A 26,069-nucleotide genomic window follows, 5' to 3' on the forward strand; every position below is an offset into this window, starting at 1 on the left:
TCGGATAACGGTCTTAATTCCGTCCTGTCCGGCTCTCTTCGCCGCTGTGAGGAGAAATAGAAAAAGTTCCAGGGAAATAAGGCGATGGCGCCCCTCGACTGCCACACGGACTGTGTGGAGAGGCCCCTGTCGCGTGCGCTGCAGGCCCTGGGCGCCCAAGTGGGCGCGCACCCGTGGCCCTTCCTGCTCGTGCCTCTGGCGCTCTCGGCCGCTTTGGGCGCCGGCTTCGCGTTCCTGAGCAGCCTGGAGGACAACGACATCGAGGGCCAGTTCACGCCGCTCGGGGGCCCCGCCAAGGGCGAGCGGCGCTTCGTGCAGGCGCACTTCCCCACCGACGACGCGCGGCGCTTCTCGACCGAGAGGCTGAGCACCGAGGGCTCCTTCGCCTCCTTCATCGCCGTGGCCCGCGGCGGAGGCTCGCTCCTCACCCGGGAGGCCTTCGCCGAGCTGCTGGCGCTGGACCAGGCGGTGCGGGGGCTCCGCAGCCCCGACGGCGCCGCGCTCCCCTTCGCCCAGCTCTGCGCGCGGAGCAGCCCCGGCCACAACTGCAGCAGCGCCAACCCGCTGCTCAGCTTGGTGCAAGGCGACCCGGCCGGGATCCAGGCGCTGCTGCCCGACCTCACCTTCCCGCTCTACTTCCCTCCGCTCATTGCCAACCCCCTTTACCTGCCCCCCTTTCTGGGAGGCCTCGACTTGGGCCCCGGGGATGGGCCGGCGCGCCCCGTCCGGGCAGCCAAAGCGCTGCGCCTCTTCTACTACTTGCAGGAGGATGAGGCTTCTCGCAGAAACGACAGCGCGCTCTGGCTCCGGACGTTTCTGGAGCGCATCCCGGGCGTGCTGAAATCCTTGAACCTCGCAACCATCCAGGTAAGCGTCTCCTGGCACGATGGAGCCGCGATATGACTCTCTGTGTCTGCCTGATTAATGCTGCCATGCTTACTGGAGCGAACAGGATCTGAAGTCAAACCACTAGGGTCAGAGGTTCCCCATGCCTAACGCACCTGCATCAGCAAGTGGAGGCATTCAGTGGCGGCCAAACATTTAATTTTAGTAAGTAACTAGAAAACAAGCTATTGCAGCATCTATGGCAACGCAAGAATGCCAAGGAGTGCCTCTTTCAAAATAATGCACATTATAACTATGCCTTGTGTCAATCTCTGTTGGGAAACTGCCAGGGAGATAGTGTCCATCATGAGCCCCCAAGCCGGAGTTCTGGACGATCCATCGGCCTCCCGTAGACAGGCAGATCCAGCAGTTAGCGACACGAAGCCTCTGGAAATTCCTAGCCACATTCCAGGGCTGGGTGTACACTGTTTATCAGCAGAAACACAGCCAAAAGCTTGCACCGCAGAAGAGCATAATTTTCAGACTTTATTAGCGTTTAACAGAACAAAAGAAAACGTGACCGTTCTGTGTCAGCATCTTCGGCCAACTGAGAAAACGAAAGGAATCTCAGCAAGAACATAAACATCCTGTGACTAGGACATGCGCAGACTCTGTTACTGACAAAGCCTGCTCCCTTTAAGGTGGAACGGAAATATCCTAACATCCTCCCCCTTTCCGTGTAACCTGTTGTACCTGTGGTTCACTCAATTGCAACCTTTGTACATAAACCTTATGTTGTTCTTTGTTAACAACCTTAGACAACAGATCAGCAGGAATTTCATTTCCTGCCATGTAGGACACCTGAATCAGTCCTTTCTGAATACACTCTCTTGCACGATGTAGCTTAATCTGCAAGTACTTGGTTCTCTGCTTGCAACTCTCGGAGTTCAGCAAAGCCAAACACGATCTATTGTCTTGATACACTTGTATAGGACATTTCACAGACACCCTGATGTCCTTAAACAGTTGCATCAACCATTCACAATCCATGAGTGAAAATGACAGAGCATTGAGTTCTGCTTCACAGGAACTTAGGCTCACTGTTGTTTGCTTCTTGCACAACCAGTCAAACAGGCAGTGGTTGTACATGTAGCACACACCAGAAGTGCTTGTACCATCCGTGGTGTCACTTCCAAAACTTGCATCAGCAAAGATTTCAAGACCTCCAGTCTTCTGACTGGTGAACCTCAGCCTGTAGTGCATAGTCCCTTTCAAATAGCGGGCTATGCGCTTCAGAGCTTTCCAATCCTGAACCGTAGGATTGTTGGCATGTCTGCTAAGCAGATTACAGCTTACAGCAATGTCAGGTCTTGAACATCTGGCAATGAAATTCAGCTTGCCTAGAATGCATCTGTATAGCGTTGTGTCAGAAAACGCTTCAGCAGTACTGTCTACCTGGTAACCTGTCACCATCGGTGTGTCTGCTGGGTTTGCATCAACCAAATTCAACCTGGTTAACACATCAGCAATTTTCTGTGTTTGGTGTACCAGAAAATTACCTGCTTGGTCTCTCTCCACCTGCAGAGAAAGATAGTTGGATACCTCACCAAGATCCTTCATGTCAAAGTGCTCCTTCAGTTGAGCTAGGGTGCTTTGGTAAAAAGCCTGATTCTTCCAAAACATCAGAAGATCATCAACAAAACATAAACAATACAGTTTGTTTTGCCCCTCCTCCTTGACAAACACACATGGATCAGCTTTGCCCTGGTGAAAACCTAGAGAAAGCAATGTCTCAGTGAGTTTTGTGTTCCAACACCTGGCACTCTGCTTGAGACCATATAAGGATTTCCGCAGTTTACAGACCATTCCCTTCTGTATCTGCATCCCATCAGGTGGAAGCATGAACAGCTCCTCCCCCAAAATCCCGTACAAAAAAGCTGTATTAATGTCGTGGTGGGAAACATGCAGTTTCTCCTCCGCAGCGACCTTGAGCATCAGCCGAATGCTCTCATATTTGACTGTGGGTGAGTAGGTCTCGTGGTAATCCTGTCCTGGTACCTGTGAAAAACCTCTGGCAACCAATCTGGCTTTGTGTCTGACTACCTTGCCATTCTGGTCTGTCTTGGCCTTGAAGACCCATTTGCTGCCAACCAGTCTCATTCCTGGGACTACCGGTACCAATTCCCAAGTTTGGTTCCTGTTCAAGGAATCAACTTCAGCCTTCATGGCATTAAGCCAAGGCTCAGCATCTTTAGAGGTTAACTCCTGAACCTCTTTGAAGCTTGAAGGTTCCCATACCTTCTCTGAGCTACTAAGAACAGCAGTTGCTGTCTTAGCAAACTCATCAGCATACCTCTTTGGAGGTCTGCCCTTGGTCGCCCTTTCAGATCTGCGTACTAGACGCAAGTCTTCTGGACTCATCTCCTCTTTCTTAGGAGAAAAGTGACCAATGGTGAACAGTGGTTCTTCCAGTTCATTGTCAGACGCATCAGATGGTCTGACTGAGGCCTTTGCGCTCTGGTAGTCTGCTGTGTCATCACTTTCACTGACACCAGCAGCAGCGCCGCCCACTGAACTGGAATCCGAACTCTGATCATCATCATCATCATCATCCTCATCATCATCCTCATCATGATCAGCAGCTTCCTCAGCTTTAGCTGCTTGCCTGACATCACCTTCATCCTCCTCTGGGTAACTCTGGAAAATTCCCACATTTTCCCCCCACTTAGGATTGTACTCAACACTCCTTGTGAACTTTATGGATTTTGAGTCAGTCATCCATACCCTGTATGCACCTTTTTCGTACCCCATGAACAAACCATGTGCCCCACGCTTCCCAAGCTTGTTGGTTTGTTGTGTGCGTACCCACATGTCAGAACCAAATATTTTCATGTGTTTGGTGTTGGGTTTCTTGCCAAACATCTTCTCATAGGGGGTACAACCAATGGGTGATGACAATCTGCGATTAACGGTATAAACCAAATTCCCCAGAGCCTCCCCCCAAAACTTATCAGGGAGATTGGCATCATGCAACAAGGTTTTGATTCCTTGCAGCAATGTTTGATTTGCTCTCTCCGCAAGCCCATTCATCCATGGCGATCTGGGCGTTGACATGTCATGCTGGATTCCCTTCTCAGTCAGGAAAGCTTCAAACTGCTGAGAAGTAAACTCCCCGCCCCGATCAGTAAAAAAACAAGAAATACGTTTACCGTGCACATTCTCCAACCAAGCACAGAATTCCTTAAACTTTGGAAACGCTTGCGATTTCTGTTCGAGCAAATACACATGAATGTACCTGGAAAAAGAATCAATCAGAATCATGAAGTACCTTGCTCCTCCTAAAGAGGGCGCTAGTGGCCCTACCAGGTCTGCATGCACTAGCTGGTAGGGTTTGGAAGCCTGCCTGCTAGACTCCTTGCCTTTTGGAGCAACCTTCACCTTGTTCTCTGCACAAGATACACATTTCATGTGAAATTTACAAGGTTTGATGTTCAAACCTTCAACCACCTCTGGCATCATGGCCAGTGCCTTCCAAGAGAGGTGACAAAACCTTCGATGCGCATCATGAATGCAACCTGCATGAAGAACTTTGTTAGTTTGTGCAACACAACAGGAATCAGCATTATTCACAACAACAGTGTCATCATAAGTTATATGGAACAAACCATCCATAAACTTTGCATGCAAATAGTCCTCTTTGCCTTTACTGATGACACAGACGCTCCTCTTGAAGGAAATCTGAAAACCACGCCCAGTAAGCTGTGGGACGCTCAACAAGTTGCTTGCAGCGCCTGGAACATATAGTACACCGCTGATGGTTGTGTGCAAACTTGCAAGTTTCACAGTCCCTTCTCCAGCAATTTGCAACGTCCTTCCATCAGCCAGGTGGATCTCACCTTCCTGTGGCTTGAAGGAGATAAAGAGATGCCTGTCCTTGGAAACGTGGCGGCTGGCACCTGAGTCCACAATAAACCTTCCTTTGGCTGTTGGAGCAGTCTTTACAGCAAGCAAACCCTTGTTTTCCAGCGGTTTGGGCTTTTGCAGCTTGCCCCCCTGCTGCTCCTGGCCAGCAGACTTGCCTTTAGCCTTTGGTGAAGCTGTGCCAGCAAGCAAAATCTTGCTTTCCACTGGCGTGGGCTTTTGCAGCTCACCCCCCTGCTTCTGGCCATCTGCAGACGTGCCTTTAGCCTTTGGTGAAGCTGTGCCAGTAAACAACGCTTTGTTTTTCCCTGGCGCCGCGGGCTCTTCACCCTCCCTCTGCTCCTGGCCATCTGCAGGCATCTGTTTACCTTTGCCTTTCCGGCTTCTGCAAAGGCGATGGCCTTGGTTCCCATGAGAAACAGAGCTCTCAGCTGCCGACTCCTTGGCTCCCCCTGGAGGCTGGAATGCTGCCTGGGATGACGTGACGGTCAGCTCCCCCTGCAGCTCGCAACCGGTGCCCTCAGCATCCCTGCAATCACCCGCATTCTGGGAAACAGCTAGGACCTCCGATGCAGTCAAACTCTGGGCTGGGATTATTGGTTTGTGAGCTCTCATTAAAGCAGACCACATTCCACGTGCAGTGGTGTTGCCAGCCAGCGTCTTAATTTCCTCAAGAGATACGGATAGGACTATTACGTCAATCGCTTTCGAATTCTGCGATTTCCATCTCTCTGTCAGAGGAACTGGGGGGGCTTCAGAAACAACATGCCAGACCCCAAACTGACGCAGCAAAGATTCACACCATTTTGCCCAGGGTTCATAATTCTGCCCATCCAACTTAGGGGATTCAGCATTTCCAGAAGCTTGGAAAAACTCCATTCCAGCTTTTACTTTAGCCGTGAGCCCTATGCCTTCAAAGACCCCTTATCTTGGCAGCTCATTAATCACGAACTCTTTGGCTCAGCTCCCAGGCCAATTTAGCCTTGCCGGAGATCAAAGGCTCTTTGCCGAGGTATAACAGAAAAAGCGTCCCTTTTGCTTTTCCCCCCTTCATACCTCTCAAACGCAGTCTGTTGCAGCTTTACTCTCCTGTAGGTGCCGTGAATCTGGGCCCATAACCTTGTTGTTGGGAAACTGCCAGGGAGATAGTGTCCATCATGAGCCCCCAAGCCGGAGTTCTGGACGATCCATCGGCCTCCCGTAGACAGGCAGATCCAGCAGTTAGCGACACGAAGCCTCTGGAAATTCCTAGCCACATTCCAGGGCTGGGTGTACACTGTTTATCAGCAGAAACACAGCCAAAAGCTTGCACCGCAGAAGAGCATAATTTTCAGACTTTATTAGCGTTTAACAGAACAAAAGAAAACGTGACCGTTCTGTGTCAGCATCTTCGGCCAACTGAGAAAACGAAAGGAATCTCAGCAAGAACATAAACATCCTGTGACTAGGACATGCGCAGACTCTGTTACTGACAAAGCCTGCTCCCTTTAAGGTGGAACGGAAATATCCTAACAATCTCTAGGTTTAAAAAATGCATTTTATGCTTTTATGCTGTTTCCTGAATTACTTCTTTTGCACAGCTTGGACATGCTTGGATGTAAATCAGGGGCAGAAAACCTTGAGCCCATGGGCCAAATTTGGCCTGCCATGCTTCACCATTTGGCCCATAAGGCCATTTTGCCCAAACCATACCCACCTGCCCTACATCTGATGTCACATGTGATGTCAGGCACAGGGCAGGCAGAGATAGGGCTAGAACGCAGAAAAACCATTTAACTCCACTTCACTTGTGCTCCAGGTCTCCTGGAGAAACGCAATGTCATGTCTCTGGATATATTTAGCAAAGGATTGGTCAGAACGCCTCTTTTGCCAACCTGCAATATTCCAAGTTAGCAAGGCAAGGTTGCACGTTGTCTTGCCAAAAATTGATCTTAGTCAATTTGCCTTTGAAAGATTTTTTGGGCCTATCTTTTTATCTGTTAGTTGGATTTCATTCATTTTGGCAGTGTCCATAGATGTATTATCGCCCAGGTACTCAATGGAATCAGTTGAAGGGTGCAGCGTGCTAACGTTAGTGATCAGTACTCCTTTTTTTGGCGAATCTACCTTGAGGTGTTCTATTTGACTGGTGCCAAGTTCATCCTCATCCAGGTATCTCATGCTGGTCCAAGAGCGCGTTGTGGTTGTCATAGGGATGGTTTCCTTCTTAGATGGTAGGTTGTTGCTGTCCCTTACGCACTGTGTTAGATCTGTTGTTGTCAGGTTTATCTCTGCAGCTGCAGAGGTAATATAAGGGTGGTCTTTCGTGGTTGCCATAGGGATGGTTTCCTTCTTAGATGGTAGATTGTTGTTGTCCCTTACGCACTGTGTTGGATCTGTTGTTAACAGGTTTATCTCCGCAATTGTAGAGGTATTATAAAAGTAATCTTTCGTGAGGTCTGTCTTAGCTTTTTCAGAGAGGTTCTCTTTCTTCAATTGGTCCGTTGCCGGTTCTTTCTCTCTTACTTTTTCCTGAGCATTCATCTCTGTTAACTTATTTCTAAGGGTCTCCAATCTTCTCAAGATCTCAGATTGGGCAAAGAAAGGCAACAATCCAAACTGGTTTATTAATGCCTTTTCTTCTGGATAGAAGTTATCCATCCCCTCATTAGGCAATCTCATCTCCTGTCTTAGTTTCAAGGGCCCTTGCTCAGTATGTTCCAGTTTGTCTTTTGAGTGTCCTCTCTCCTCCTTTGGTTTACAAGTAAATCTTATCTCAGCTGTCGTAAACTCATCAGGGAACAATTTCAAACATGTGCTGTTTTCGAAAAATCTTGTTACCGTTATCCTTTTCTTTGACAGCAGATGTCTTGATCTATATATATATGTAGCCAAGTTTTGATCTTTGAAGGAGGCAATCACTCGCAGAGAATATCCATTGTAGAATATGAAATCTACTGAGGTAATGTCATTTAATTTTATTTTCCCTGGCAGCATATCATCTAAAATATTCACAAAATGCACCGAGCGTTCTTCCTGTGTAAGGAAGCCCTTTGGCTTCGGGTAGTTAAGAAAAGCTAACTTCCTATCTGCCAACATCAGTTTCCATCCTTTATCCTGGGGCAAGTCTTGCCCTGCTACTGGCTCATCTTGAAATCTGCCATAATCAATAGTGTGGGGTGAGTCTTCTTTAATATTTATGGATCCTTGTGTCGAGTTACAGCTCGGCATCCAGAGAAAAATCAGTCTCACACCATGGTAGGTTCCGAAATATGGCTGCTCCTAGGGAAATATGGCAGCTCCTAGGGCTAATGCAGCACAGCTTTTATTGTGTGAAATAGAAAGATACAAAATACAAGGCAAGCAATTTGTTCTAGCCAGCAGATAAAGACCTTCGTACGAGCATCAGGCCATGCCACGTTAGCCAATCATATAGGACAGCACGAGCTGTTCACGCGCTATTCATGCTCCAAGGATGCTTCTAGCTATGAGATCACCCTGTAACAATAAGAACTTTGCTCATGCTCTCATGTACAAGCAATCATTTTCCCACATGTCCCCTTTTCTTGTTTATATTATTAGAGGAAAAGAGGGACCATTAGTCCAAATCGTACACTTCATTGCCTAAGCGTCTACACTTTGCAACATAAATTCCTCTTGTAACCCCTGTGGTGGGCCGTGGTCGGTACCACCATGCAGTGCATTGGGAAATCAAAGAGGGTATGCATTGAATGCAACAACACACCATAATGAAGCCAGCAATACATGCAATTACAATCAATAATATTTTTCTTAACCATAATCCATTAGGTAACCAAGAAGACAACCACTCCCATGGATCAAAACTTTCAGGTGGATTCAAAGGATTATGGGCTATCATTTGTTCCATATGATCAATAGTAGCAGAGATGTTGGTCGATTGATCAGTTATATACATGCAGCAATGAGAATGAATTAAGGCACAAATTCCACCTTTAGAAGCAAGGATCACATCTAAAGCATAATGATGTTGAAGAACTACATTTCTTATTTCTGATATTTCTTTGTTAATCATTTTTAAAGCCAAAATGGTGGAATTAAACAAATTTTCTGTCCAGTTTGCCAATTTATGCAAATCACGGTAATTCATGGCTGCACCTAAAGAAGGCAGAAGGGACCTAGAGATAGCTGTCCCTGTATATTGAGAAATAGGTGATTGTACTTCCCTTCTGTTACGCAAACGGACCGCTGGGAGCTTATCTATTTTGTATATCAGGGGTATCACTATTCCTAGAGTGTAGGTTCCAGAAAAGGCAAAGGGGATTACTGCAAGCAACAAAACACAGGTGATAAACTTATACGATTGTCCTTCATATTATTGCTAATCTTAAATGAAGCATTTACTGGAATACTAGAATACCATCACCAAAAAAAACTCAAAGCTTCAAGAAGCTTTTAAAAATCATTTTTCTCAGCAGCTAAAGGCACTAGCCAAGAATATTCCGCTTGCTGTAACTAAAAAGATTGCAACGAGGTCGAGAACAGAGCCCATTGTCTTCGTGGGCCGTGTTAAAAAACCATATTGCAAGTTGCTTTCTGTCCGGGAACCATGCCAAAGCACAAAAATGAAACAACTGGAACACACTAAAATCCCTTCACCCCCTCCCTTGCCAAGAGTCCACAATAGTTCCAAGACAGCCCTCTGTACATGCTCAGGGGAACACATCATAGGGCAGGACTCCTGAGGGAGGAGGAAAAAAAAAATATCTGGGGGGTAAAATCCAAGCAATGTCAATAAGGATGAGAATGGTAAATTAGTCCAATGGCCACTTCCAAGCAACCTGTGTGATATTTCGTGGCTCGATTATTGGCATGTAAAAACCACAATCCAGAAGAAGTCACACAACCATTTCTGCAGATACAGGAGCCCATTTGCTGTAAATAAGTCTGATGTATTGCTCCTTGTACTGCTGAGTCAAAAGTCCAAGCCCAATGAAGCGTGATGATACAGATGGGATGGTTGCTATTAGGAGGCAGCAAAACTGTAATGATGTTTGGTGGTTGAAGTGGCTTCCCAGGGAAAAGGGGGGCCAATGCAGTAGGGATGAAGATGGCCTTTCAGCGTGCCAGGAAACACTGGAACAGCTGTGGAAGAGCCTCTTCCATTGCAGAGGTGATTGTGATCTTGTCTGCTGGATCCTTATGTCCTTTAAGGGCAGAAAATAGTGGAGACAAAGTAGAGGTAGGCAGGTCCAAATAACTCTTTATCCAATTAAGCTGTCCAAGAATTTGTTGTAAATCCACCAGTTTAAGATCAGGAAACTGTAGTTGAGGCGTGACTGGAATGGCTGCAGATGCTGTCAGCTTGTGTCCCAGGTACGTAATGGGTAAGGTCCGCTGGATTTTTTCCTTAGCCACTGTCAATCCAACAGGTTGTAGCCTTTGCAGGATTTTGGGACACGGCGGAGGACAAGGCCGTGGCTAACAGGCCGTGGCTAGCAGTGCCCACTGACTGGCAGGCTGTAAGCATATCAGCAATGGCTATATTTGATGTTGCCATTAGAAGGCGCAGCGCTTGCTTAGAGTCCTCATGTGTATGATCAAACGGAAGCTGGCAAACAATCGCTTCTTGTGCTGCCAGGTCCTGAACTTGCCGCTTGAAGGTATTGTACAAGCGATCAACAAATTGTCCATAGGGCTTTGCAGGACCCTGTCTGATGCTTCCCCATCGGCCATCTCGCTCATTCCTGTCATCAGGGACAGAGGCCAGAGCCTCTTGGGCTGAGGCTGTGGTGGCTGCCCAATACATAGGATCAAGGGCCAACTGTTGGGCAATGGTAAGAAAATTGCCTCCTCCCGTCAGCCCATCAAGAACATCGGTTTGGGTCAGCATGACGGGGGCTGGGGGTGCAGGAGCAATCACAGGAGAGTGATTTGGAGTATCAGAATCAAAAGGCAACAACGGAGCGGCGGCACGGAGAGATTCTTGGAGAGGAGTAGTAGAAGCGGTGCCAGATGCCTTGGGCGGAGGAGGTGGTGTGAGACTGATTTTTCTTTGATTGCAAGAGTTGCAAAAAGAGCAGGGAGCACTTACCAGAGGGATCCGTAGGAGGATGAGAGAGAGGCGCCTTTTGCCCTGTCCGGGCGGAGATAAGTGCTGATAAGTCCGTAACGTAGTCCAGAATCACATTCACACGGGAGCTCTCACCGGGGATCCACTACGTGGATGAACGACGCGTCTGCAGCCCTTGCGGGGCGAGGTGAGAGCTGAACGTTGTACACACGGGAGCACTCACCAGGGATCCACTACGTGGATGAACGACGTGTTGGTGAGTGCTGAATAATGAAAAACAGGCAGTCACACGGGAGCACTCACCAGGGATCCACTACGTGGATGAACGACGTGTAGGTGAGTGCTGAATAATGAAAAACAACGTGAAGTCCGAAGGCAGTCACACGGGAGCACTCACCAGGGATCCACTACGTGGATGAACGACGTGTTGGTGAGTGCTGAATAATGAAAAACAACGTGAAGTCCGAAGGCAGTCACACGGGAGCACTCACCAGGGGCACCAATTGTCGAGTTACAGCTCGGCATCCAGAGAAAAATCAGTCTCACACCATGGTAGGTTCCGAAATATGGCTGCTCCTAGGGAAATATGGCAGCTCCTAGGGCTAATGCAGCACAGCTTTTATTGTGTGAAATAGAAAGATACAAAATACAAGGCAAGCAATTTGTTCTAGCCAGCAGATAAAGACCTTCGTACGAGCATCAGGCCATGCCACGTTAGCCAATCATATAGGACAGCACGAGCTGTTCACGCGCTATTCATGCTCCAAGGATGCTTCTAGCTATGAGATCACCCTGTAACAATAAGAACTTTGCTCATGCTCTCATGTACAAGCAATCATTTTCCCACATCCTTGGGGTTTCAGCATAGAGCACCCGGGTAGTGATTCCGTTTCCTCACTTGTTTTATTAGGCAGCAATGATGTTTCTTTCAAAGACTTCAGCTGGATCTTTTTTCCTGGATCCACACTGCTGTTCTCTCTGCTGCCATGTGTAGCAGGTTTGTTAGAGTTTGTTTTTGGTTTTGTTGGAATCAGCTTATATAGTCTTTTCCAGCATACTTTGCATGCACGTCGGTTTGTAACAGATTTCCTTGCAGTTTTTATGTTCTTACTTTTCTTTTTAGTTTCAGCTTTCTTCTTATGGGGTCTCTTACTAATGCCTCGCTTCTTTTGATTTACTTCGATAGGAAATTCAGTTTTAGGGGCAGATACATACAGCCCTATGTCCTTTCCTTGGTGTAAATGATTTTCCGCTGCTGATCCTTGTGTGCACTTGCTGGTTGCTGGTTGCTTTGTATATTCTGGCTCTTGAGGGGTGGTTTGTGGATCAACACCATGAGGTTCTGAGCCTTTAGCTTGGAGGGGATAATTTTCCACTAATGTCAGGAGCAGCCCATTTGTTATTGTTAAATATTTTTCCATAGCTGCCAGATCCAGATTTATAGAAAGCAGCCAGTCCTGAGGATAGCAGTCATTGTTTTCCGTCTGGGAGCCCATAGATGAAGTCTGGGATTTCTGGGAGTTTCGGGTTTCTTCCTGTAACTCTGAAGATAATATCTCAGCCAAGGCTATTTCATGGGCCAGGCTCATTGTATTTCTATTTTTGTTGTTATTCTCTGTGTCCTGTATTCCTCTAGAGAAGGTTGAGTGATCTTGAGCAGCAGAGGGAAAAAGAAGAGCCTCATCCTGCTTCAACTCAGCCATCTCAGCCATCTTTTGCTCATTTCCATTTCCATTTCCATTTTCGTTGTCCCTTGTGTGTAAAAAGTATTGCGTGATTTTGCTCTGTTTCTCATAACACTCCTGGAACAATGGACTTGTCACTATCCCCAGGTCCCTACGTTTCTTCCTAGTAAGTACCATTTGTAAATCTTTGTCCACCCAGCTATGGGCTAAGATCCAAATGAGGCAAGATTTGGAATAGCTGTTTGTGATTTGTAATTTGATAGCTTATAGTTCAGAGCGTAACACGGAGTTGGCAATAAATCAGCTGTCACCCGTTTTCCTTGTTGTCGGTCAGACTTGAGGGGCGCGGCATCGCGGGGAGCAAAACCCTCCGGACATCAAGATAACAAGGTAACAAGGTAGCAAAGGGGCTCTTTTTTAGAAGCAACAAGCTAAAAGGACTATTAAACTACTTAAAAACTCTGGAGGAGTTAAAATATATTATAAAGGGAGTTTCAAAGGTTGGCTCGGTGTCGAGCCTGTTTAAAAAGCAGATTTAGAACTTGCTTCAGATAACCTCCAGAACTCTGCAGCTAGCTCGGCGGCCATCTTTCTCCCCAAGGGGATTGAGATTTGGGCCCCACTGCAAAAAGCTTGGTGCCCTGAATTAACCTTTAGCAACACCTCCGCCAGATTATGTCAGTGTGATGGGCTGATTTCTTCGAAATGCATATCATTCGACCCACAGCTCCTCACCCATAGGAACCCCTCCCCCTTCTTTGCGAAAATGAAAACAAAAAAGGACCTGCTCCCTTAGCATTTGTAGAACAGAAAGCAGAACCTCACTGGCTGCTAAAAATGAGGGTTGGCTAACAAGCCCAAGCAAAATTTGTACTGTATCTGTTTTCTCAGCTAGGATGGTTATTAGTGCAACTAGTTCGGCTTATCTGTGCTACCCAGGCCTGAATAGTTCCACCCTTTCTCTCTCTCTCTCTCTCTCTCCCTCCCCCCTCCCCCCACCACTATGTGGTTTGAGTACTGGAGCCAGTAACACTGTTCAGTGTAAGGCTATTAATATGCCTCTTTGCATCCAGAAGAAAAGTATAGGAACTGCTCCAGACAGTAAGTTTTATTCCATTTGGGTTAGTCTGTTGCAGCTTTTCATTCATTAGCATGTATTTCCCCTCTCACCCTATTAAACAGAACTCACTCTGGTACTTAGAGGCATAAGGGACATGGGTGGCATTGTGGTCTAAACCACAGAGCCTAGGGCTTTCTGAGCAGTTTGAATCCCCGCGACAGGGTGAGCTCCCGTTGTTTGGTCCCTGCTCCTGCCCACCTAGCAGTTCGAAAGCACGTCAAAGTGCAAGTAGATAAATAGGTACCACTCCGGCGGAAAGGTAAACGGCGTTTCCGTGCGCTACTCTGGTTCACCAGAAGCGGCTTAGTCATGCTGGCCGTACGCCACATCCCTGAGCCAGTAAAGCAAGATGAGTGCCACAACCCCAGAGTCATCCACGACTGGACCTAATGGTCAGCAGTCCCTTTACATTACTTAGAGGCATGCTGCTTCTGAAGATGGAGACATGGAATAGCATCATGGCTGGTTGCCATCGGTATTATTATCCTCCGTGGATTTGTCTAATCCCATTTTAAAAGTTATGTAAACTCGTGGCTGTCTCTAGAAGTTGGAAGCCAGACAGTGGTGCTAACCTGCGGCCTCTGCCAGTCATAGGCTGTGCACACATTGGTGACTTGAGGCATTAGAGACTTTGTTCAGCCAACCCAACCAAGCAGCTTAATGAAGACTGAGAATTGCTGGGCGGCCTCAGAATGTTGAGTGTCCAATGGGATGCGGAGTGAAATGAATTATTCTCAAAGAGGGCAGGGCTGCCTAACTTGAACCCTTGGTGTATGAAGTCGTGCACTGTTTAGGAAGGGCTATCTGAAAGACCACCTCACCCCTTATATGGCAAATCAAGTCACTGAGGGCCTCCAGCAGATACCACCTGATCAGGAGGTCTGTTCCGCACAATGTAGGACTTGGGCCTTTAGTGCTGTGACACCTGTCCTTTGGAATTACTCCCCACTGCTTGAATATTACACAGACGCTGTATCGGCTGTCTTTTAAGTGCCTCCTGAAGAACCTTGCTCTTAGCAAGTAGAGATCTTTCCCAGTCTACATCAGTATTGGAATTGTTTTAAGGATGTTTTTATTGTTTGCTATCCTGGGCCCCTGTACAGGAACACTCCATGCTGCAAAATGTATTTCAGGTCCCACTTATATTCTGCTAATTGCACCCTGTCTTTATACTCTTGTGAGCATTTAGATTTATATATCAAGGACTTCCGGGTTGGCGCCATCGGCAATGGCTGAATTCCTCTGACCGGGAGGAATTTGCCCCGTGGAAAATTGGGTCTGGCCGCTACGGCGAAGGCAGAGACCCGCAAAAAATCACAGGCAGGAGAAACCTGTGAACGTGGGATTCGGCGGGCACCTTTTGCGCCTCCCCTACTCGCGGGGAAACCCGATTTCGGGGTTCCGGAGCGACGTGCGGTGAGTGGTGCGGTGCTTCGAGTCGTCTGCTTCTTCCATGGAGCGAAGCCGCATAGCTGTTGCCGGAGAACGCTGACTTTTTCCTGTGGACAATTTGAATCTAAAGCAATTACCCGTGAGTAGAGCTGGAACGGGAGAATTAGATTTCTAAACGTATAATTTGGTATCGAAGCGGGGAGGTTCAATACAGGAAGTCCGCCTCCCCTTTTTGTAAATAGACTGAAGCAAAAAGGCTGTAAGCTGAAGCCTTGGAAAGCCCTTTGCAAAATACTAAAATTTCAATGGTAAAGAACATTTAATCCCCCCTCGGGGGCAGGAGAAGAGGGGGGAAGTTGTGGACTGAGTAGACCTGCAGGAAAGAGTGAAGAGAGTCAGAATACTGCCGCTCTGACCCTGGAAACGGGCTGCTAGCTGGATTGACGTCTTTTGGAATGTCCATTGACAGCGTATAGAACGTTCACTGACAGCTAGCTAAGTAAGACAAATACATTGTTTCTACATTGTTTCTACAGTCTCTGGTTGTTTCTTAAAAGGAATAAATAGTAACAGAAAATGGAAACTAACTTTGGATGTTTGAACTGTGTTTAAAAGAGGACATTATTGATCAATACAAGTAACATAAATTGAAACTGTTTCCCCCTAGTGGAAGTTTTTGAAACTGGTTGTTTTACAAGAGTTCTACAAGTGTGGAGCTAGGGGAATTTCCAGCTGTAAGATAAGAAACTGTGAGACTCTGGGACTGACCTTGAATCGTTTAAGTGTTATGGCAAATGGAAAGGAAAAAATAGATTTGCCAACTGCTGAAAAAACATTAAGGTCTGGGAAGATTAGGCAGCAACCTAGGAGAAGTTCAATACCAGATCCCCTCCCTCCGGCTGCTGCTGTGTCTATATCAGCACAACCAAAATCAAAAGGAATGCTATCAGAAGAGGTACTAGCGGTTGCGTTAAGTAAGATAAATGACTCATTGGAACAGCTTGATAAGAAAGTGGACGCTGCAACTAATAAAATTGATTTAAATACGGAAAGCATAAACAATTTGGGACTAAAGGTGAATACCAATACAGAAACGATTCAGAAATTGATACAGGACTCCACTCTGATACAGCAGACTGCGGAGGAAGCTAGGGAAAAGGCTGCAGCTGCTGAATGTAAAGTAACACAATTGGTGAAAGAGAGAGTCTCAGCCCTACAGAGGCAACTTGATGAACATAAGCTGACGCTTGCTATGATTGAACTTAAAGAAAAACAGACAAATTTGAGGATCAGAGGCCTACCTGAATTTGAGAAGGAAAGTTTGATAGACTTTCTTACACAGGAATTTGCTGATTTTTGGGACCTGGACTTGGGACAAGAAGAGTTTAGAATAGTGAGGGCCTTCAGACTTGGAAGAGGAGGGGGAAAAGAGAAGAATATAATAAGAGACTGCTTGATTACTCTTCGATCTAAAGAAGAGAGAGATAGAATCTTGGGTTGGCACTACCAGAAGAACCTAGAAGTACAACAGTCAAGAGTGGTAATTTTTAAAGACGTCCTGAAATATCTTTTGGATCTTAGGCCTGACTACGGAGATATTGTTGCCCTGCTGAGAAAGAATAAAATTATCTTTAGGTGGGAGTTTCCCCAAGGCCTATCTTTCAGTTTCAAAGGTAGGAAAATAAAAATAAGATCAGTAGAGGATAAAGTGAAGTTTTTGTACAAGTACGAGGAAGATTTGCAGAAGGGACTTGGAAAAGAGCCAAGAGCATCGGACAGAAGATCACCAGATAGAGCACCAGAGCAGAGAGCATCGGACAGAAGATCACCAAACAGGGGAACATTGGACATATCAACATTGTCTTTTGGACTGGACTCCCCAGTGAACGTGCTACCATTACTACCAACAGAAGAAGAGCAAGCATTGGGTGCAGTTGGAGGAACATTAGCGTAATTACATGATGGCGTTGCAGGTTTTGAGCTGGAATGTGAATGGACTAAATTCCCCTGAAAAGAGGCGGAAAGTCTTTCATTTATTGAAAAAAGAACATTTGGACTTAATTTGTTTACAAGAAACACATGTGATAAGGCTACACAGGAAAATAATGAGTAATAAAAGATTGGGCCAAGAATTCATTTCATCAGACAAAGTTAAAAAAAGAGGAGTGGTCCTCTATGCAAAGGAGAGCCTATCACCGAAATTCTTATTTAAAGACAACCAAGGAAGATTTGTAGCAATTGAAATTCAATCACAAGGAGAGAAATTTTTGATTCTAGGTATATATGCACCAAATGAAGGAAAATCGGAATTCTTTAAGAAGTTACATGAGACCCTGATGGATTATATGGATTATAATATGATTTTGATGGGAGATATGAATGGAGTGGTGTCTACAAATATGGATAAGGCACAGAGACAGGTAGTCACCAAACATGGTAGACTACCAAAAACCCTTTTTGACATGACTGAAAATATGGATTTAGTTGATATTTGGAGAATGAAGAACCCTCTGGGAAGAGAGGGAACTTTCTTCTCTGAGGCTAAAATGATGTGGACAAGAATTGACCAAATCTGGGTAACCAGGGGACTGGCTCCAAAGACTAGCAAAGTGGAGATCTGCCCCAAAACTTGTTCGGACCATAATGCGGTGAAGATGGAAATGAAATTAACGCCAAGCGGCTCCTTCAGATGGAGGATGAATGACACCTTGTTTAGGAATGAAGAGGTGACCAAGAAGGCCCAAAAAACTCTTAAGAGATTATTTTGAGATAAACATGAACACTACAGTGGAAAAAAGAGTAATTTGGGATGCAAGCAAAGCGGTTATGAGAGGATTCCTAATACAACAGAATGCAATTAAGAAGAGAACTCAGAATGAAAAAAAGGATAAAAACCTGGGAAAGATAGGGGAAGGAGAGAAGAAACTGAGAGCAAAACCAAAGTCACAGGAGATTCTGAAAGAGATAAAGTTATACCAGGTACAATATGCGAAGCTGATGAATCAGGAAATAGAATGGAAGATTAAACAGATGAGGCAAAAGACATTTGAATCGGTAAATAAATGTGGGAAATTGTTGGCCTGGCAAATGAAAAAAAGACAAAAACTCAATACTATCACGAATTTGGAAGTGGAAAGAAAAAATATACAGAACCCAGTGGAGATTAGGAAGTGTTTCCAGAGGTATTTCAAACAACTTTATACACAGGAGAAGCAGAAAGAAATGGACATTGATCTATTCTTGAAAATAAATGGACTACACAAAATCTCACAGGAAAAACAACTAATGTTGAACTACAAAATAACGGACCAGGAGGTGGAAGGGGCTATTCAGAACATGCAATTAGGTAAATCTCCAGGACCAGATGGTTTGACTTCAAGATATTACAGATCTTTGAAAGATTGGTTAATACAACAATTGAAGGAAGTCTGTAATGAAATATTGGAAGGAAGAAAGGCACCAGAGTCGTGGAAGGAAGCTTACATTACACTTATACCGAAAACAGACTGAAAAGACACAGCTCAAAAACTACCGCCCCATATCGTTGCTAAATGTGGATTATAAAATTTTTGCAGACATTTTGGCCAAAAGATTAAAAAAGGTGTTAGTAGAAGAAATTCATAAAGATCAAGCGGGCAGACATCTGTCTGATAATATGAGGAATATAATTAATATTTTAGAAAATACTAAGGCTGTCTTCATATTTGTGGACGCGGAGAAATCCTTTGACAACATTTCTTGGAGTTTTATGAAGAAGAATCTACAGGGGATGGGGGTAGGCCAAGGTTTTGAAAATGGTATAGGTGCAATTTATTCAGAACAAAAGGCAAAATTAATTGTGAATAATGTAGTGACAGAAGAGTTTAAGATTGAGAAAGGGACACGACAAGGTTGCCCAATTTCTACACTGCTTTTTATATCGGTCCTTGAGGTTTTGTTAAACATGATAAGAAAGGACCAAGAGGTCAAAGGTATACAAGTGGGAGTTAAACAGTATAAACTGAAAGCATTTGCTGATGATTTAGTATTGACCCTACAGGAACCAGAATCTAGTACAAAAAGGGTATTGGAATTGATTCAAGAATTTGGGCAAGTAGCAGGTTTTAAGCTGAATAAGATGAAAACTCAGGTTTTAGAGAAAAATTTAACTGTAAATGAGAGAGAAATTTCAGGAAGAGACAGGACTAACATTGGTTAAGAAAGTGAAATATTTAGGGGTTAATATGACTGCTAAAAATGTAAATCTATTTAAGGATAATTATGAAAAAAGTTGGATTGAAGTGAAAAAGGACTTAGAAATATGGTCAAACTTGAAGTTATCATTGTTAGGCCGAATTGCTGTGATAAAAATGAATGTGCTGCCAAGGATGTTGTTCTTGTTTCAAACATTACAAATTTTGGACAAGATGGATTGTTTCAAGAAGTGGCAGAAAGATATTTCCAGATTTGTTTGGCAGGGCAAGAAGTCCCGAATAAAATTTAAGATATTAACTGATGCTAAAGAAAGAGGTGGATTTGCCCTGCCAGACTTAAAACTCTATACTATGAATCAGCTGCTTTTTGTTGGCTGCTACTTGAAAACACTGATGTGTTGGACCTAGAAGGTTTTAATAATGTATTTGGTTGGCATGCATATTTGTGGTACGATAAGGTAAAAGCACATAAAGCATTTAAAAATCATATTGTCAGAAAAGCATTGTTTAATGTATGGATAAGATATAAAGATTTGTTAGAAAAGAAAACCCCAAGATGGTTGTCAACAATGGAAGCGAAGGCACAGAAAAAAACTCAATATGGAGGCCAAATGGCCGAAATATTGGGAAATTCTGGAACAAGAGGGAGACAGACTAAAATTGCAGAGCTTTGAAAAATTGAAAAATAAAGTGCGAGATTGGCTCCATTATTATCAAATAATGGAGGCATATAATTTGGACAAAAAAGTTGGTTTCCAGGTGGAAAAATCAAAATTGGAAACAGAATTGCTAGATTCTAAAATTAAGAATTTGTCAAGAATGTATAACTTGCTGTTGAAATGGAACACTCAGGATAAAATGGTGAAATCAGCTATGATTAAATGGGCACAAGATGTTGGACATAATATAATGATGGCTGACTGGGAACAGTTATGGACCACAGGTATGAAATTTACGGCATGTAATGCCCTAAGAGAAAACTTAATGAAAATGATTTATAGGTGGTACATGACACCAATCAAGCTTGCAAAAATTTACCATTTGCCTGAAAATAAATGTTGGAAATGTAATGAGACTGAAGGCACATTCTTTCACCTTTGGTGGACGTGCCCAAGGATTAAGACGTTCTGGGAGATGATTTATAATGAAATGAAAAAGGTATTTAAATATACCTTCTTGAAGAAACCAGAGGCCTTTCTCCTGGGCATGGTCGGCCAATTGGTGCCAAAGAAGGATAGAACTTTTTTTATGTATGTAACAACAGCAGCAAGAATACTCATCGCGAAGTATTGGAAGACACAAGATTTGCCCACCCGGGAAGAATGGCAGATGAAGTTGATGGACTACATGGAATTGGCGGAAATGACTGGCAGAATCCGAGACCAGGGAGAGGAGTTGGTGGAAGAAGATTGGAAAAAGTTTAAAGACTATCTACAGAAATATTGTGAAATTAATGAATGTTAGAAAAATGTTGAAATGAAGTTATATGGCTTTAGTAGAAATATTATAAGGAATTAAGTACAGATAGGTTAATAGAGTATTAAAGGAAAAAATAAGGTTAGAATGAGTTAAGATAATTATAGGATAGAAAACAGAGGAAGATGGAAAGGAATTGCTGAAATAATTAACAGAAGTGGAATACAAAAAGGGAGGTGTGAGGAGGTCGTGGAAATAAGTGAATGAAAGATGGGATAATGAAATTGTTTGATTTATTTTATTGTCTTTGTCTTGTTTTGTTAATTTGATGTGTTGTATTGTTTTTCTTTTTCTTTTTTTCTTTTTCCCCAGTGTTTTTGGAAAAATAATAAATATTATTTAAAAAAATAGATTTATATATTAAGAGAGAGAAAATATTTAACATGTGACCTTCTCTCCCCCCCCCCCCCCGCTCCCTATGGCAGGTGGCTTATTTTACTTCATTGTCCAGACAAGAAGAGTTTGAAAAAAATACTAAGGAAGTGGTCCCTTTGTTTTCCATCACGTATACCTTAACAATAACCTTCTCAATTATCTCATGCTCAAGGTAATTGCTGAGAAAAGGGAAGTAATTTTTATATTTTCATTTTGTGAGAGTGTATGGGGGACTCCCTGGTTCTGAATGGGGCAACTGTGCCCCTGAAGGAGCAGGTGCGCAGCCTGGGAGTCATTTTGGACTCACAGCTGTGCATGGAGGTGCAGGTCAATTCTGAGTCCAGGACAGCTGTCTACCAGCTCCATCTGGTACACAGGCTGAGACCCTACCTGCCCGCAGACTGTCTCGCCAAAGTGGTGCATGCTCTAGTTATCTCCCGCTTGGACTACTGCAACGCGTTCTGTGTGGGGCTACCTTTGAAGGTGACCCAGAAACTCCCAACTAATCCAGAATGTGGCAGCTAGACCAGTGACTGGGAGTGGCCACCACATAACACTGGTCTTGAAAGACCTACATTGGCCCCCAGTACATTTCTGAGCACAATTCAAAGTGTTGGTGCTGATCTTTAAAGCCCTAAACAGCCTTGGTCCTGGATACCTGAAGGAGCGTCTCCACCCCCATTGCTCTGTCCGGACACTGAGATCCAGCGCTGAGGGCCTTCTGGCGGTATCCTCACTGTGAGAAGCGAAGTTACAGGGAACCAGGCAGAGGGCCTTCTCGGTAGTAGCACCCACCCTGTGGAACACCCTCCCATCAGATGTCAAAGAAATAAACAACTATATGACATTTAGAAGACATCTGAAGGCAGCCCTGTTTAGGGAAGTTTTTAATGATTGATGTTTTAATGTATGTTTAACCTTCTGTTGGAAGCCGCCCAGAGTGGCTGGGGAAACCTAGCCAGATGGGCGGGGTAGAAATAATAAATTATTGTTGTTGTTATTGTTATTATTATTATTATTATATTATTATTATTATTATTATTATTATTATTATTTATTAGGAGGAGGTAGTAGATCTACCAAGCTTCATCTGAATGTCTGCCATCTTTCCCACATTCCATCGAAGAATGCAGACTCAATGGCCTTACCAACAGCCAACTTTGTTCTCCCCCCTCCTTGGTTTGTTTACTGTCTAGCTGATGAAGCATTCTGGGGAGCTTGGAAGCTTGCATCCTTTTTTGAGATATTTTGTGCAACTAGGGCTTCAAAACAAAGCTTCACGCAGCTTCAGTGCATGCATAGCCGATCCATGTGGTGCTAACGGGTTTAGCTTGGTTCAGCGGGAGGGGGGATTAGCACGTTTACCGTGATACTCTGAATCGAATTAGAATCTTCTTAATCTGTTTTCCAGGCTGGACTGTGTACGGACAAAAGTGTGGGTTGCAGCTTTTGGGGTGCTGTCAGCAGGCTTATCTGTCGTCAGCAGCTTTGGATTGCTGCTCTTTTGTGGGGTGCCGTTTGTTGTCACAGTTGCAAATTCGCCATTTCTTATCCTTGGTAAGTGAGCAAATGTACACATTCCTCCTGACTTCTCCATTGGGCTTTTCATTAATATATTTAAGAATCATGATGGGTGAAAATTCTCTTACATATCTACGGGTTTGCGGCGTTAAGGAGCCTTTTTTGGGGGAGCCAAGCCATTCAAGTATCAAGGTACCACTGTATTTCTCTTCTCGCATGACATATAGGAACTAATATGTTATATATTTGCCATTCTTCAGGGGTTGGTGTTGATGACATGTTCATCCTGGTGTCTTGCTGGCAGCAGACTAAAGTGAAGGACAGTGTCAGAGAGCGAATGGCTGACACCTATGGAAAAGCAGCTGTATCCATTACCATCACAACCCTCACAGACGTGTTAGCCTTTTACATTGGAATTGCAACTCCATTCCAGTCCGTTCAGGCATTTTGCATCTATACAGGAACAGCCTTTGTGTTCTGCTACTTATACAACCTGACATTCTTGGGGGCAGTTCTTGCTTTAAACGGGAGACGAGAAGAAAGCAACAGACACTGGCTCACATTCATGAAAGTGAACAATGAGCCTCAGGATTCTCAGGGCTGCACATATAACATGTGCTGTGTAGGAGGGTCTTTTGATGAGTCCACTGGAGCAGAGACTGAACACCCCATGAATGGATTCTTTAGAAAGTATTACGGTCCCTTCCTTATGCACAGCTGGACCAAGGTGCTTGTGGTAGTCCTTTATCTCATCTACTTGGGTATTAGTATTTTTGGCTGCACTCAAGTCCAAGAAGGTATAGATCTTCGAAATCTAGCTAGTGACAATTCTTATGTCATCCAGTATTATGAATGGGAAAAGGAATATTTTTCAGAATATGGCCCAAGGGTTATGGTGGTTGTTACTGAAAGCGAAGCTTATTGGAATTCATCAGTCCGTGCAGATGTTGAAAACTGTATGAACGCACTAGAAAGCTCATCCTACGTCAACAAGAATTTATCAGTGTCCTGGTTGAGAACTTACCAAGATGTCGCTAAACGTATGTCTTTCAATATAGATGACCGTAGGCTTTTCATTGACAATTTAGCCACCCTTTTTAGGATTAATCCAGACTTCAAGTGGGATGTTTATGTTATTGCTACAGAAATAATAGCATCACGTTTTTTCATACAGACAGTCAATGTTACTACTGCAGTGGATGAGAGGAGTCTTTTAAATGAGCTGAGAGGTCTTGCTAAGGACTGCAAGGTACCGTTAATGGTTTATCATCCAGCTTTTATATACTTTGATCAATATCTTGTGATCGCTCAGGACACGGTTCAAGCTATTGTGATTGCTGCTGGAGCCATGCTACTTATTTCCTTACTACTCATTCCCAATCCTCTTTGTTCTTTGTGGGTAACCTTTGCTATTGCCTCTGTTATTGTCGGTGTAGCTGGTTTCATGTCCTTCTGGAGTGTGAATCTTGATTCCATATCCATGATCAACCTTGTAATTTGCATAGGGTTTTCAGTAGACTTCTCAGCCCATATTTCTTATAATTTTGTTGCCAGTGAGAAACACAAAGTGAATGACAAGGCTGTGGATGCTTTGTACATCCTTGGCTACCCTGTTACACAGGGAGCTATTTCCACTATCTTGGGAGTTATTGTCCTCTCCATGGCATCCTCTTACATCTTCAGAACCTTTTTTAAGATAATGTTTCTGGTGATCTTGTTTGGGGCTGTTCACGGACTCATTTTTATTCCTGTGTTCTTAACTTTCTTCGGCTTTTGTAGTAAAATGCCAAATAGACAGCTTCCAGTCAGTGCCCAGAGCTCCAGTGCTGGAGGAGTTCCTCTCTAAGATACAAATACTGTATTATGAAACCGCCTAATGTAAACATGACAATATTACAATGAGAGCAGTTCCATAATGGAACTAATTACCTAGAGGGCAGGAGTGGGCTCTTCCTGGTGAGCATTTAAGGTCCCCATCCCTACCTTGCAGGCTGCCATCTGATTGGGTTTTACTTTGATTCTGACTTGATTTTAGGATGTAGGATGTATTTTAATTGATTGCTTGATTTTATGGTAATATGTCATATATTTGATGTTAGCCTCTATGAGCCCAGTTTTGCCTCAGATAATAAATAAAATTTATTATTATTATTATTATTATTATTATTATTATTATTATTATTATTATTATTGTTGTTCCTCAGTGTTCTCTCTCCCACCACTTGCGGGCCAACTTTGGAAAGTGAGCAGGACCACTGACATCACAATTACATCAGGTGGTCCTTTTGCCCACATGGGTCTTGCAGAGCACTTTTCATAGGGCTTCGTAAGACCCAATGATTAGCTGATTGTCAGGTGTTGCAAAGCAAACACAGCTGTTTGCTTAGGATATTTCAGGTACTACCATTCCACTGATTGACAGTGCCTCAAAACCCCTTTCAGTTGAGCCATGTTTTTACCTGGTCAACACTTGATGTAGGGCGGGCAGACATGGCTTGGCTGAAATAGTCTTGTGGGCCAAATGAGGCCTCACAGACATTATTTATTTCATTAAAATTCTATACTGATTGAATGTAAAAAACAAACAAAAAAACCACCTCAAAGTGGTTTACAAAAATGCACCCCTGCTAATTATGCTTACGGACCAGAAGTTCTCCACACCTGCTGTAAACTATAGGCCTCCATTTGGGTTGGGTTAGAGACTGGTGATGTACTGGAAGAAATGTTGAGAATTTTCAACCTGTGCTGTTACCGGTACATCTTTGTCACCCAAGGTGCCTTTAGAGCTTTTAACTAACCTAGTGTCCTTCAGATGTTGTTGGTCTACAACTCCCACCATCCCAGACCATTGACAGTGCCAGCAGAGGCTGATGGGAATTGTAGTGCAAAACTGGAGGATACCAGGTTGGGGGAGGTTGCTTTAGAGAAAGGAATACATAATCAGTGCCTTTTTAAAAAGAAATTTGGTGCCAAAGTTCAAAGCTGCTTGGAAATACCACCTATTGAAGTGGGAACCCCTCCTTATCCCAGATCTGTAGGGGCCTAAGGTAGTATATCTTATGTTCTCTGTTAAACCAAAGATGCTGTGGTATCAGCACCCAAAATATACAATATAGCAAGTTTCGCTTGTGTCATATTTTTTTTTAAATTTCTTTTTTTTAATGTTTTTTTCAAGATTTCTTGGTTTATAAAAGTATGTGCAATGTCTCTTTTTTCAATTTACCTTTTCTACAGGTCAGTTTCATTTGTTGAGACATTAGTGTTACATTAGGAAGAAAAGGTGGAGGGGCCATGGTGGGTGGGGTGGGGAGGTTTCTTTTTTACTTAATGTATGTGTAGGGTTTTGTGTCAGCGTCGTTTGTGCAGGTTCTCTTTGCTATTCGCTTGTGTTCCTTTGGTGGTGAGAGAAGTTGGGGTGTGGTTGCTTGTTTGTGATTGGCTGTGGTGAACCTTGTTTTCATGTGTGAGTTGGGTGGGTGTTTTTTGAATCAGGATAGCCATATTCTATTGATCATGCTTCTATGTCAGTT

At 44.1% G+C, this 26,069-nt stretch overlaps 2 protein-coding genes and 1 long non-coding RNA gene across 5 annotated transcripts in view; 2 read left to right on the top strand and 1 right to left on the bottom strand.

The window, feature by feature from the left end:
* LOC310689715 overlaps window positions 1-26,069 on the top strand; it is an 83,690-nt gene that overhangs the window by 28,652 nt on the left and 28,969 nt on the right. The window lies entirely within an intron of this gene.
* Window positions 1-26,069, bottom strand: part of LOC310689620 (phthioceranic/hydroxyphthioceranic acid synthase-like) — a 54,830-nt gene that overhangs the window by 20,249 nt on the left and 8,512 nt on the right. For all 3 annotated transcript variants that reach the window (XM_083467345.1, XM_083467343.1, XM_083467344.1), the window contains exon 2: window positions 1-110. The gene's annotated coding sequence lies outside the window, so the exon portion shown is untranslated. The remainder of the gene's footprint in view (window positions 111-26,069) is intronic.
* Window positions 85-24,690, top strand: LOC310689642 (patched domain-containing protein 3-like; the record flags this gene model as incomplete). The annotated part of the gene is made up of 4 exons (XM_083467426.1): window positions 85-867; window positions 21,069-21,190; window positions 22,430-22,575; window positions 22,800-24,690. The coding sequence occupies 4 exons, from the start codon at window positions 85-87 to the stop codon at window positions 24,383-24,385; spliced, it is 2,637 nt and encodes an 878-aa protein (XP_083323552.1). The 3' UTR covers window positions 24,386-24,690.

The sequence above is a fragment of the Podarcis liolepis genome, assembly GCF_965112155.1.
Source record: "Podarcis liolepis genome assembly, chromosome: 12".
Taxonomy (NCBI): domain Eukaryota; kingdom Metazoa; phylum Chordata; class Lepidosauria; order Squamata; family Lacertidae; genus Podarcis; species Podarcis liolepis.